At 43.1% G+C, this 12,597-nt stretch overlaps 2 protein-coding genes across 4 annotated transcripts in view; one reads left to right on the forward strand and one right to left on the reverse strand.

Annotated features, from left to right (window-relative positions):
• The window catches only part of RPS6KA5 (ribosomal protein S6 kinase A5), a 75,067-nt gene extending 69,185 nt beyond the window's left edge, over positions 1 to 5,882 (reverse strand). For both annotated transcript variants that reach the window (XR_016467033.1, XM_031593096.2), the window contains exon 1: positions 5,314 to 5,882. Coding sequence is in view for 1 of the 2 variants with exons in the window: in XM_031593096.2 (XP_031448956.1) it covers positions 5,314 to 5,386 (73 nt within the window). In the remaining variant the exon portion in view is untranslated. The remainder of the gene's footprint in view (positions 1 to 5,313) is intronic.
• Positions 5,883 to 6,062: 180 nt separating this feature from the next.
• The window catches only part of DGLUCY (D-glutamate cyclase), a 40,423-nt gene continuing 33,888 nt past the window's right edge, over positions 6,063 to 12,597 (forward strand). Inside the window, exon 1 of one of the 2 annotated variants that reach the window (XM_090141508.1) lies at positions 6,063 to 6,496. In XM_090141508.1, coding sequence (XP_089997634.1) covers positions 6,236 to 6,496 — 261 coding nt within the window. In that variant the 5' untranslated portion in view covers positions 6,063 to 6,235. Of the gene's footprint in view, positions 6,497 to 9,304; positions 9,384 to 12,597 lie in introns of those variants that run through there. The other variant, XM_031593095.2, reaches the window with a different exon arrangement.

The following is a 12,597-nucleotide window of genomic DNA, read 5'->3' on the forward strand; positions in this document are numbered from 1 at the left end:
GAGATTAATGACCCAAATTCACAGTAGTCTGAGCTGGAAAACGTTCCATGTTAAAATCCATTTGCATTCATCAGCAGAAGCTATTACAGAAGTGATTTTGCTATGAGGTCTGTCATTACTGTAGGATGAATCACTATGAGGTCACCAAGATTCAGCCCAGAAGCATCTCACAGTTAGCAAGCTCAATGTGCAGTAACAGTATACACCACGTAACAGCTCAGAAAAAAATAGTTAGGTAACACAATTAAGAACTTTATTCATTAACAAATACCAGAGTTGAAACAGGCAGATCCGAGTAAGATGTCTAAACACGGTGCACACCTTTTTAAACCAGAGATGATAACCAAGAACAAGGTAGGAATGAAGTCTGGCCTTCTCTATCAACAGAGATCAGCATACCACTTTACCAAAACAAAGAAACAAAACACCACAGCCCATGACTGAAGTGGGAACTCTTGATACAGTGTTAAAGTAATAACACAGGTTACGTGTTAACAAAAGAGTAACTGAAGTTTTGGCGGAAGGTGTTTACATACTGGCTTACGCAGACAAAAGGTAGGGAAGCTCAAGAATTATCTTCAGAACAATCCTCTTTCCGGTGAAACTTTCATGACCAACTGTTCAAACCAGCATAAAATATTTACGAATGTCAACAGTCCCAACAGATCCCAAACCAAAACAAAAACAACGACTGTAGTGTAAAACCTGCAGGAAGCAGGCCATCTGCCTACATACAGGTGTCAGAAGCAAAGCGATCTTAGAAGAGTTTGTACCTCATCATTAGGACTGCAATAAAGATACAAATAAAGAACATTTACCAGAAAACAAATGACACCAAGCAATGAAGGAGATCCAACAGGAATATTTACATCAAGAGCTGCAAATCACACTCTAAGATACACAGGCTCTCACTGAAGTTTAATCAGCTCTGTCAAATGCTTTCTGAACTGCTTCTTAAATGAGATCCTAAAACACATTGATTCCGCAGAGTAAGATTCACAGATCTAAGTGGTATTGAGGTATTGAAAACTGCCTTTGTATTTCCCCACAGCAAGACCAGTGCAGATATATTTTAGTTCTCTAGGAAAGTTGGACTAAAGTAAAAACAGTAGTTTTGACATATTCAATTATTAATATCTCTTGATATCTAAACATTATACAGAATTAATAATCATCCTTTGTGTAAGAAACAGCTTTTGTATCATTTAAAAAGTATCTGTAAGCTTCCATAAGAATGTTTTCTTCTAAAAATAATTAAGAAATAATGCTGCAGAGGTGCCAGGTGTAGCACCATAGCAAAGGCTGAATTCTCTATTTAACTCATGATTTCATCTCCTTTTTTAGGCACAGAAATCTCTCCTTACAACGCAATACGAACAAACAATAAGCTACCTTACAGCTACATATAAATTCATTCTTCCTCGAGTTCTCATTCAAGAGGAGTAAGAATTTATCACATTAAATCCTTCAAACTGTTTTAAGCCTTTCATAACTTACAGTTTGGTGTGAAACTATTAGACTCAAGTGGAATTTCCAAGTTGTTCTGCCTCTAGAACCCTGCAGCCCTTTGCTAAGTTACTTGTAGGCTTCACTCTCCTCTTCCCTTGCAAGTACAAACTAATGCAAGTTCCTCAGTCCAAAGTTCATGACAACAATACAATGAATCCAGTATCCCCTTCAAAACAGATTTCCCAAAAGGAAAAGAGCAATGACTTAAAGCAAACCAAACGTCTATTGCCTATCCCTCACAAGTTTGCCTTAAGATCCCAGCTTTGCTCATTTTTGCCTCGCACCAGGCAGTACAGTACAGTGAAATGGGCAACCTCCCAGCTAGACACATGCAATGGAGGTTCAGAATCCTTTAACCTTTACTTTTGTTCCACCAAAAATCAAGATTTATGAAAGAAGAAAACAAGAAGAGGAAAAGAAAATATTTGTTGGCAGTTTATCTCCTTCTTGCCTTTCTATGTCACATATCCTTCCCCATGTAAATTGTTCTCTAATAGGCTTTACATTTGTCATTGTGCAGATCCCTGGCACTACCAGGGAACAAAAAAAACGTTAAGAGGCAATTATAATACTTTCTCCACTGTAAATAATACAAAGCTTCTTAGGTCTTCAGAAGAGATGCAAAATTCTGACAATTCTAAGGTTAGCCTTTAAGAACATAGCCTTTCCCTTTACAAAATACAAGAAATTGATCATCCTGAAAAAATCATTTTCTTAGTATTTCCACTGGAGAGCTGCAGAGAGAGTCAAAGACAGTCACCACTTGTGATCAGTTGATCTTCGGTATGTTTTTTTCCCCTCCTACTTCCTGTCAAGAAAAGGGGATTCCACTTTCCCCACAAGCTCACTTCCTTCCCACTATAAGGGAAAGGAGACGGCAACTATTCTCAGATGGCTGAGCTGTGAGTTTCTGTTGGTTTGTGTAACAATCTCTTCAAAAGAAAAAAAGATCTGGTTGCCAAATACATTAGGAAAAAAAAAATCACCATTAATTCAAGTGTGTTCCAAAAGTCACTGCTGTGCCTACAAAACAGCCAACCAAAAGTAACAGTCACTGAGTACATGCACGCATACAGCTTGTCTAGGAGAAGGGGGGAAATCTGGTTCTATGCATCATTAGAATTACACATACATGCACAGAGCAGTGCCCAAGCACTGCAATCTAACAAAGAACACAGCATCACACAGGCAATCGAGTGCCACAGTTCCTTCCCTGTCACAGAGCCCATCTATGAAGTGATGTTATTTTCTGCAACAGCTTTTTGCTGAAGCAATGGAGAATGAGTTTCAGTGTCCTAAGAGCACAGGATATAAAGTTAAAATTAAGATTTACCCTAGATGTCAAAAGACAGGATTATAATTTCAAACTGAAAGTCTAAAAGAAGTCAAGCCATGATATGATAAGGCTAACAAGTGACTGTTGCTTGGTACTAAGTAGAACCTTTGCAGCGTAGAGATAACACTACATGTCCTCTAGTTGTGCAATTTCATATACCACAATACTGGCTTGAAGGTAAAAAGCAATCACCTGTTTTATTCTCAAAGACATTTGTTTCATCTTACACCAAAGTTCTATGGTACATTCACTTACTCACCTTGCCAGTCTGTAACCAACTTCACGTCTTTTGAGTAATTACATGACCCAAGTAACTGCAAAGCACAACTAGAGGTTCACCAGCACTATGCTGATTTGAATACACAATTCTTTCTACTTTGAATGAGCTACTGTTATCAAGAGGTTCAAGCAACAACTTCCACAACATGAAAAGGAGACACTCCCTTCTCAAAGAAGCCACTAATTTCTACCACAATAAAACACTCTTCCAAAGCACGGTGGAGACTGACCTCTTTTTCATCTGCCAACTACTTTTGATACTCTCTAAATCATTCAATTAGTCACAGAGCTAGAAACATCAAAGGAAACACAAAGAGGAAGGGAATCCAGAATCTAAACAAATCACACGTTAAGAGGATATCCATGGTACACAACCTCAGTGTTTTAAAGCAGCCAAGATTCTTACAGCTACAATTCCTGCTTTTAGGAATGCCCTTACCCTCCTTCCCAAATTGAAGTGAAAATAAATAATCATGCTGTATGTTTTATAACTGTGGTGGGTTGACCCCAGGCGGCAGCTAAGCACCCACACAGCCAGATCGAGGGCAAAAAACTAAGAAAAGCATCCAAAGTATCCTTATATGTATAAATTATACCTTTCTATGCAGAAGAGCTGAGGGCAATTTTTCTCCTCAAATTATCACATCCTCATGCATTGCACAGATACAAGTTCTGAGACAATCTCTTGCTATGCCATGCATAGCAATGACACTATTGACATCTTCAGGAGTAGGAGTCTCCCAGGAGTACATGACAGAGCAGCTCCCTCCTCCACCCTAATGTTCCTGAAATAGACGAGCCATTGCTAGAAAGCATTTTTCAAAAAGCAGAGTTTTCTAGATACTTAATATGGAGAGGGAAAGCAACTGACTCCCATTAAACTACATTTCAAAAGCTTACAAAAAGACAAACAAGCCTGGTCTTTTCTTAATTAAAAGCACCAGTGCTTCCTGAATCCATAAAGCTTAAAAATCAAGATCAAACCAACTGTGTATTATCTGTTAGACAACTCTGTCTAGTGTCAGTGAACACAATTTATTCTTCAAAGTATCTCTACATGACTGTCCTGCAGGGATATGTGCTGTCTCAATGTGTATAAAAGACATCTTCACAGAGCTGGAATCCAACGTGGAATAATTGCAATCCACTTCCTTCTCCCCTACTTCTTTCTCTCCCGCATACTGAAATCTAGCAATACCTAATAAGACAAATATGTATTCCACCATTTCTTTTTTTTGTTGTTGTTGCTGTTCTTCAAAGAAGGAAACCACAGCTTCTTTGGTTTCTGCAGGAAGAGCTTTTTTTTTTTTTTTTTTTTTTTTTTAAGCTGCAGTGATAGCTATGCTCCACTGGGGTACACCTACAGAGCCCCTGGACCAGTGTGACACCGGGACGGGAAGCTGAGCAGTACCGAGGGGACTTCAGCAATACCACCTGCCGTTCCCAAGCGGTGCAGCACAAGATGCCAGCTACGTGAGCCGCGGGGATGCTTTGCTCAAACTTTTAGGGCGAACAGCATCCTATAGTTGCTTTTACTTACAGAGGGGAAAAAAAAAAAAAGAGGAAAGGAATGAAGGTCGTGGGTTAATAGCTGCGTTAAACACAGAGAATACGTACTCCCGACTATGTGCTACACACACTTCCGAATTAACAGCAAGTCCTGGATTTACTGTAACGTTCAAGTTGCCTGGAAACTTCAGAGGAGCACAGAGCCGCAATTAAAAATACATCTCCCGAGACCTCCCGCAGCACCGGGTCCCCGCGGGGTCGGACGCGGCCACGGCCACGTGCGGGGCTGCAGCTCGGGGCCGCACGAAGGGCCGCGCGGGGCCGGGCCGGGCCGAGGGCTGCGCGCCCCGCTCGCCGCATCCCGGCCTCCCACCGAGCTGTCACCGAAACCGCCTCGCTAAGGGCTGCAGCGGGCAGCCTCCCCTCCACGCTGACATTGCCATAAAAGTCAAAAAGGCGATTAAGGGAAATCGCGACCCTTATCTGCGAACCTTTATCTCCTTCAAAAGCTCGCGGGACCCGCAGGGAAGCGGGACGGGAGAGCCCAAGGCGCAGAAGTGTGGCCCAAACACTTCTTCAGAAATACCCCGCTGCCATCCCCCCCCATACACACCCCCTCCCTCGACCTTCCCCCCCCCCCCCCCCCGGCCCTACCCTGCCGCCATACCCCCGCCGCTCACCGTTCCTCAGCTCGTGCGTGACGGTGAGCAGCGGCCGCTCGCTGCCCTGCGCCGAGCCCGAGGGCCCCTCCATGTTCTCCCGGGAGGGCGCTCCCCCGCCTCGGCCGCTCCCCGCGGGTGTGTGCGTGGAGGCGGGGGGCGGCACCCGGCCCCGGGCGGATTTTATTTCCCGGGGACGCTCCGAGGAGCGGGAGCCATAGGCGCACGGCGAGGGAGGGAAGGGAGGGGACTATTCTCCCTCCGCCTTGAGGTGGGGAAGGGGGAGAGGAAGGGGGGGGAGGAGGGGGCGCGAAGAAAAAGAAATAAATAAACCCGACAGCAAACAGTTAGTAAAATACGGGGCGGCACACACGTAGGCTGCCCTCCCTCGGCCCTCAGAGCCGGCCCATGTCCTTGCGGCTCCCCTCCCCCCTGCTCCAGTCGCCCAGCGGCAGGGAGCCGAGCCGAGCCGAGCCGAGCCGAGCCCGCCCGGGATAGGCTGAGCCGTACGGGGCGGAGGGCTAAGCGAGCGCCGCGGCCGCTCCTCTCGGCGCCCCCTCCCTGCCCGCCCAGCGCTCATTGGCGCGAGCGCTCGAGAGCGCCCGCGGCTGTTGGGCAGAGAACGCTCCGCGCACAGCCCCCCGCCCTTCCGCCGAGCGGCGCCTTCTCTGATTGGCCCAACGGCTGCGCCAATCGCCGGCCCCGCCTCCTCGTTTCCCCCCCCCCCCCCGCCATCGCTCTACTCCCTAATCTTGTTTGTAAACATTCCCTCCCGCCTCTCCTACACCCCCCAACCCGCCTGAGGGCGGGCGTTGCGTCGCCTAGAGAAAAAAAGGAGCGCGCTGATTGGTGCCTGGGGCTGCCAATCATCTGCCATCTCTCCGTACTGCGGGCCGATTCCATCGTATTGGGAGGGGGGAGGTCGCGCACCTCCTCACTCGTAATGGCGGCGGGGGGATCCGAGCGGCGCCCTGCCGTGCGTGGGGGGAAGGGAGGCGGCCTCCCGGCGGCAACGACCGGGCAGCGAAGGCAGGGGCAGGGAGGAGCGGCGGAGGGGGGGGTTCCCGGAGGGCGATGGGCTGTGGGCTTCCCCCGAGGGAAGGCGTGCGCGGGCCCACGCGGCACGGCTCGGTTGGAGTCAGGTCGCGCTGCCCATCTCCTTGAGCCGAGGCAGCGGGAGAGCAGCCGCCCGCGCGGCACGCCGGTACGTCCCCGGCGCGGCAGCGCACGGTGCGCGCGCACATGGCGCGGGATGCCGCGGCCTCACGGCGTGGGAGCGCGTGCGGCGCTGAGGGGGCGGGCGGAGGCGGGAAGGAGGGGGCGGGGGTGGCACCGGCACACAGAGCGGGGCTGCGGGTCTGGGCGCACTCGTTTGGTGTCAGTGCTGTTTCCCGGCCTTAGACTGCGAGTTTGTAACGCCCTGTCACTTACAACAGCAGCATTCAGACGTGAAGTCTTAATTCCGGTACTGCAGTCATCGGTGAAATAAAATGTCTTCTGCTGATCCTTCGTTCGCCTTCCAGTATCGCGTATTTCTTGGTGTGTGTTTGTACACACGAATATCTAACAGTCGTGTGTTTGTATGTAGCTGTACGCTTCCTGAGGGGACGCTGAGTTGAGCTATTTGAAGTTGATGAGACATTTCCACTATCTTTCTACTTCAGCATTCTTTAAACACCAAGTCTTGGTTTTAATTTTGTTTAGGTGGGCTTTTTTTCTTGTTGTTGTGTGTATGTGTGTTTTCAGACCAAAAACACATCAGTTCGCTAACTTCTGTCACAGTTCTGTCACTTGATGTCAAAAGTGACGTTGCCGTATCTCTATTGCAGAGATAGCAAATGTTTCATCATCATTTCCCCTGCAGCAGAGAAAATAATGAAGATACAAAATAAATGGATAAAGTTAATTGTTACCTTTTTTGCATCTTTGTAACTAGTGACTCCTTCTAGCGGGGCGCCTGCTTCTCAAGGAGCAGTAACAGCTGCTGATTATTCTTTGTCCCAGCTGTCACATCTCAGGGACTGGCACAGTGTACCCCGGTGGCTCTGTGCTTCGCAGGGCCCCTGGAAACCTCGGCAGAGAGACTGAAACCTGACTCCCCTCTGTTCTGTGCACGAAGCACCAGCAGAGCTGGCGACGAATTCAGTAGTTGCAAATAGTTTCAGATGTTCATAGCTTTACAGACTTTATCTGCTGACTTTCCTCATGCTGAGATATTCCCTTTTTCCCTTTTAAATTTCAGGTTAAATGATTTAGCAACTTTAAATAGTGAGGTGATAACCCTAGCAAATGTAACCAACATTAGTGATCCATTATGGTAGCTGCTGACTGCGCTTATAGCAAGACTCAGAGCTTGGTCTGTATTTATGTTCAGTTCTGTCTTGGCTTGGAAAAGAGATTGCATGAGCTGAAAGTTTGTTGTTGTCACTGAGAGACTCTCTGATTTGCTTGCACTTTGGCAAAAGCAAAGCCAAATATTAACACATGGAGATTTTTACGTAACAGTATATCCAATGTTAAAATATATATTTTTGCAATAGGATTCTCCCATCTTCACAAAAAGAGCAAAACTGCCCTAGTGAATGCTTGGAAACAAACCCACCTCTTGGCATACGTTATGACAGAAGGACTATGCTGACACTGAAATATAAATCTCTTGTCTATTCTAGAAGTAGAAGAGTATGCATAAGATTTCAATTGAACTGAACTTTTGGGAGTAAGAGATAATAAATCTTGGTCAGTACTCAATTTAAGGGTAGACATACTTTCAGTCAAATGGTCCAGGCCATAGCAGCCTAGTTTAATTAACACCATCCCTTTTGTCTTCGAAGCAGCATCACATGATTTTGTGGCTATTTGTAAAAGGATACAGTTTTTTTACCCTTAAGGGTAGATAGGATTTACAGGAAATATATAGACTCTATCCGTACCAGTAAATGAAGCAGACAGGATTTGTTATCCAGGTGTCAGTGCAAGTGGCATGGCATAGCATGGCATAATTTGCACGTATACAGCTAAATTATTTACCTGTCAAAACAGGGTGGCCTTTTCCATGCTGCCTGCTGGATTTAGACAGATTGTAAAGTTACTGAGCTGTGCTGGCCCCCAGTTTGTATGAGGATGTTGACTCAAGGAGTACTTAGGGGCCCAACTGTACCATGCCAGCAGTCAGAAATGTGGGCAGCTGTGTGCCAGCCCTCAGATTCTGCCTTTGTTCCATTAAAATCACCAGCATAGAGAGTCAGAGTCAGATGAGGGAGGAAATTGGCTTGAGCCTGCAGCTGAAGCAGGCATGTGAAAGTACAGAAACAGTGATGGGCTACAGACCCACAGGGAGTACAGAATGGTCTATATCAGATTTCTTTATAGTCTGAAGAAGTAAAACCACCCTTGCTATGTAAACCATGCTTTTAGAAATGCTGCTCTGAGTGCAATTTAACTGACTGAAAATGTTATTTGCATTTTAAATAACCATTCAGGTGTGTGCAACAAAAAATACTACTTGGCATAACTGTGTCTTCAATATGTTACCTCTCCAGTGTTAAGAGGCAAAGAAATATTTGATGTAAAGACAATTAAAGACTACGAGGTAATGAGAAGTGTAGTGTATTTTTATTTTTTTTTACACAGTATTTTCAAGCCAAGTTGATATTCTTGCATACAATAAGAGCAACCTGACAGATCAATCAACCAGCAGTTCAGTGTTTGGGCTGAGCATGTGCTGCGAGTTTGGGAACATGGAGTAATAGAGTTCTAAAGATAGATGTCCCTTCCCTACCCCACAACACAACTGTTCAAAAAATATGTATATTCACTTGCCATTCCTAATTGCAAAAGGAGAGGAAAAAAATGTTGCGGGAAATACCCCGCATCACACATCACACAAAGATATAATTGAACAGTTTTTTAAAAGTGTCACAACATTTCCTCTTTGGTTCTAAAAGAGGTTGTATGCCAAGCTGCTTTGAGAGCTGGGGTGAAATTGAAGTGCTCAGTATACAGTCTTCTGAGAGGAAATGAGAGAGAAAGAGAGAAGAAAATGAGTGCTGTATCTGCCTACTTCCAGGGTGTCACTGCTTTATGGTTTCAAGGTACTTGATTTACTTATTTTCTGAAGTGGAGCTGCATTCAAAAACAGTAACTTATATGATGCTAAGAAGGCATCTAGCACTTTCTTGTGGTCATTGAATTGTTACAAGCGTAGGTACTATTTTCTAAGTACAAGTGTTGGAAAGCTGGATATGAAGTATTTCCTTTAATCAGCCAACTGAGAATATCTGCAGAGCAAGGGAAAAAGAGGATCAAATTTTGGAAAGCAAAATATAAATTTAAGGAAGGACTCCTCACAAAAGACAGCCATAAAATAAAACAGACTTTAGGTGAAATTCTAGTAAGGTAACAGTACTAATTTGTAGTTTTATCTGTATTTTAGTGCTCTGTTGTTGTTGTTGTTTTAAACCGTGCTTGATAACTGTCAAAAAGTAGATAGAGTAGGTAAATTTGCTGTTTAAAGCGTTTTTGTATGAAACTGCTCTGTCCAAGAGTTTTATGTAAAACCACTTAATGTCATACCATGAAAGGAGAAGTTATGCTAAGCATCCAAGCCCAATCTTTCTTTTAACGGAAGTGGTACAGCTTTGTCAGGAAATGGATTCTTTCTTTAAAGAGTGAATGATAAGTGATGAAGATACATCACTGATTCTAGGGTTATATCTAGGCATCAAAATCTATTTCTATGTTTAAATTTAAGTCCTTCAGTTAGCATTCATTTCTTCACTGAAAATTCATTTGTTTCTTTCTTCAGTTACAACACATCTACTTTTCCTAGCAACAGTTTAAAAAAATGTAATTGTTAAGAATGCTTGTAAAAGAGAAATAATTAAAATGTTACATTATTTGCTTTCTGATGTGGAAAAGAAAAATTAATGAACACTATTTAAAAATGCGAAACTATCTGTTAAAACAGAAGTAGAAGGTTGTTTCAACTTCTGATCTGCATAAATACTTAAGCTAGATAGGGGTAGAAATTCTAGTTAATACAAAAAAATGGTTTTGGGATCATAATCCTCACTCATAATTTAAATTATTTTCAAATTTGTCATTAAAACCATTAAACCTCTGAGTAATACTGACTGCAGTGTAATTAAGCCCCAGATCCTTTTCAGAAGACTCGTATGTGAATTCTTATAATTTGAAAACTGACTGTAAATCTTGGAGATGGGGACTTTGAAAAGGAGAAGCTAATCAACATGATCTGAAAGCTCCAGATGAGGAAATTAAAACTTTAAACTCAGCACAGAGACCACAAGTACATCTTGATAGTTGCAGAAGCCACGCATCTGCTCTCCACCCCCAAAAAAGGAAGCAAAAAACATGAGGGGGGAAAATAAGAGAATAACAGGCAAAGCTTGAAGGTATGAGCTGTAGTTCTTAAAGAGATTCTACCAAAAAGGACACAGTGAGAGAAAGTACAGCTTAATCAGGAAGGAAAGGCAGTTTATGAAAAGCATAAATGAAAACTAATAATATAATTTCCACTTTTTTTTTCCTACTCGCATATTTAAGCATGTTACATCTGTTAAATTGCCATAGAACAAAAAAGCGATTAATGAGGTGACCAACACTGCAGAGATTCCTTAGTTACTTTTTCCTTTTCCTTGACAAAAGTTACATGGTTACTGATTCTGAAACTACTCTTTTAAAGAGATAAGATGCACCTTTTAATTGAAATGGCAGAGACAGCTGAATAAGAGAACTGTATTCTAGAGTCTGGTGGTACATTTCTAGGAATTGGGAAAGAACTTGTAGTGGAACTACTGAGCTCTTCAGAAGAATATCAAAAACCTCTACTAGTTTCAGGTATTGTACTAGGTGACTGGAAAGCAACTCTCAGCTTAGTGTAATATATTACAGTATAATATAATATGATATGATATCATATGATATAAGATAAGCAGCATTACAGCTAAAAAAAAAAAAATCTCTTCAAAAGGCCCAAGAAATTGTTTTGATGAAAGATTTGAGACTGTTATTAATTTTAAACAATTACAAAAAAATTAAATTTCATTATGAAAACAGCTGTTAGACATGATACACAGCAGGTACAAAATATTACGGTGAAAAATCAGCTGATAAAACAAATATCTGTAATAATAAATCAGAAATTTTCAATAGCTCTTAAAAAAAATTTAAATAATCTTTGAACAGGAAGAGAGGGAATAATTGTTACCTATTATCTCCTGCATGGAATGTTGTCTTTTCTGTTGGATCTGCCACTATTTCATATTCAGACCCAGAATGTGAAGCACAAGTCTCCTCACCTCATATTGTCCAGTGAAATACTTGCTGTGGGTGGGGGACATGAACCACACACTAGCAGTTCTTTGAATTTTCAGTAATCCATGTGCAGTATAACTTGGACTTAACCACTCGTTCTATGAGCAACGTGGATTTGCAGCGTGCCCTTACGTTCCCATCAAAACATTTGTTTTGAGCAGGTAGTGAGATGCAGTATTTTCCTAATTTTTTGGATAATGCATTAGTTAAAACTGTTCCCCCCCTGTGACAGTATTTCTCTTTAAAAAAATATGTGATTGAAGACAGTGCACAAGTATGAGATATTCATTTGCTTCATATGTTAGACAGAAATGCCTTCTAATATTAAGTATTACCAGGACAGAATTATGAATTTAATTGGGCATGAGCCCACAGTGTTCACTGCAGTGCTGGAGTGTTATCCTTTGATTAGAGGGAGTAGATGAAGGATATCTCTGCAAAAATTATGATTCACAGATAGATTCACAGAATCCCTCCCTTTTGTCAAACAGAGTGTTAATCCCTTATTTAATCTTGTGTTTCAGGCCAAACCAGTGTGGTTCTTTCTGCAGCCTTTTATGTACCCTTTCTGTCTTCAGAGAGCCCATGAAAAAGTCATCATTCCTTCTCAAAGGCAACTGTTGCCTAATCTTTCCTCTGCCTCTTTTTCACTGCATTCTCGCCCCTCTGCATTCTCACCCCACCCGCACAACCCCAGGGAAATGAACTTATTCTCCTCCCACCCCCAGAGACTTCCTGCATCTGCTATCATAGCAGCAACGTTTGTCTTCAATTGCAGATCCAAGGATGTTATTGTCATAGTTCCAGGTGATTCTGAACATTACCACTGTTTTCTTCCTATTAATGCTACTACCTGCCTGAGTTGAAGCTTCACATTGCATCCATTCTCTTACTGTACATAAAGCTTTGGGTTACAACAATCTGTTTCAGTCCTGGTTATATGATTGGTCTGTAGTTCTGTAAACTTCA

Source organism: Phasianus colchicus, chromosome 5 (assembly GCF_987193195.1).
Source record: "Phasianus colchicus chromosome 5, bPhaCol1.hap1.1, whole genome shotgun sequence".
Classification (NCBI taxonomy): Eukaryota; Metazoa; Chordata; class Aves; order Galliformes; family Phasianidae; genus Phasianus; species Phasianus colchicus.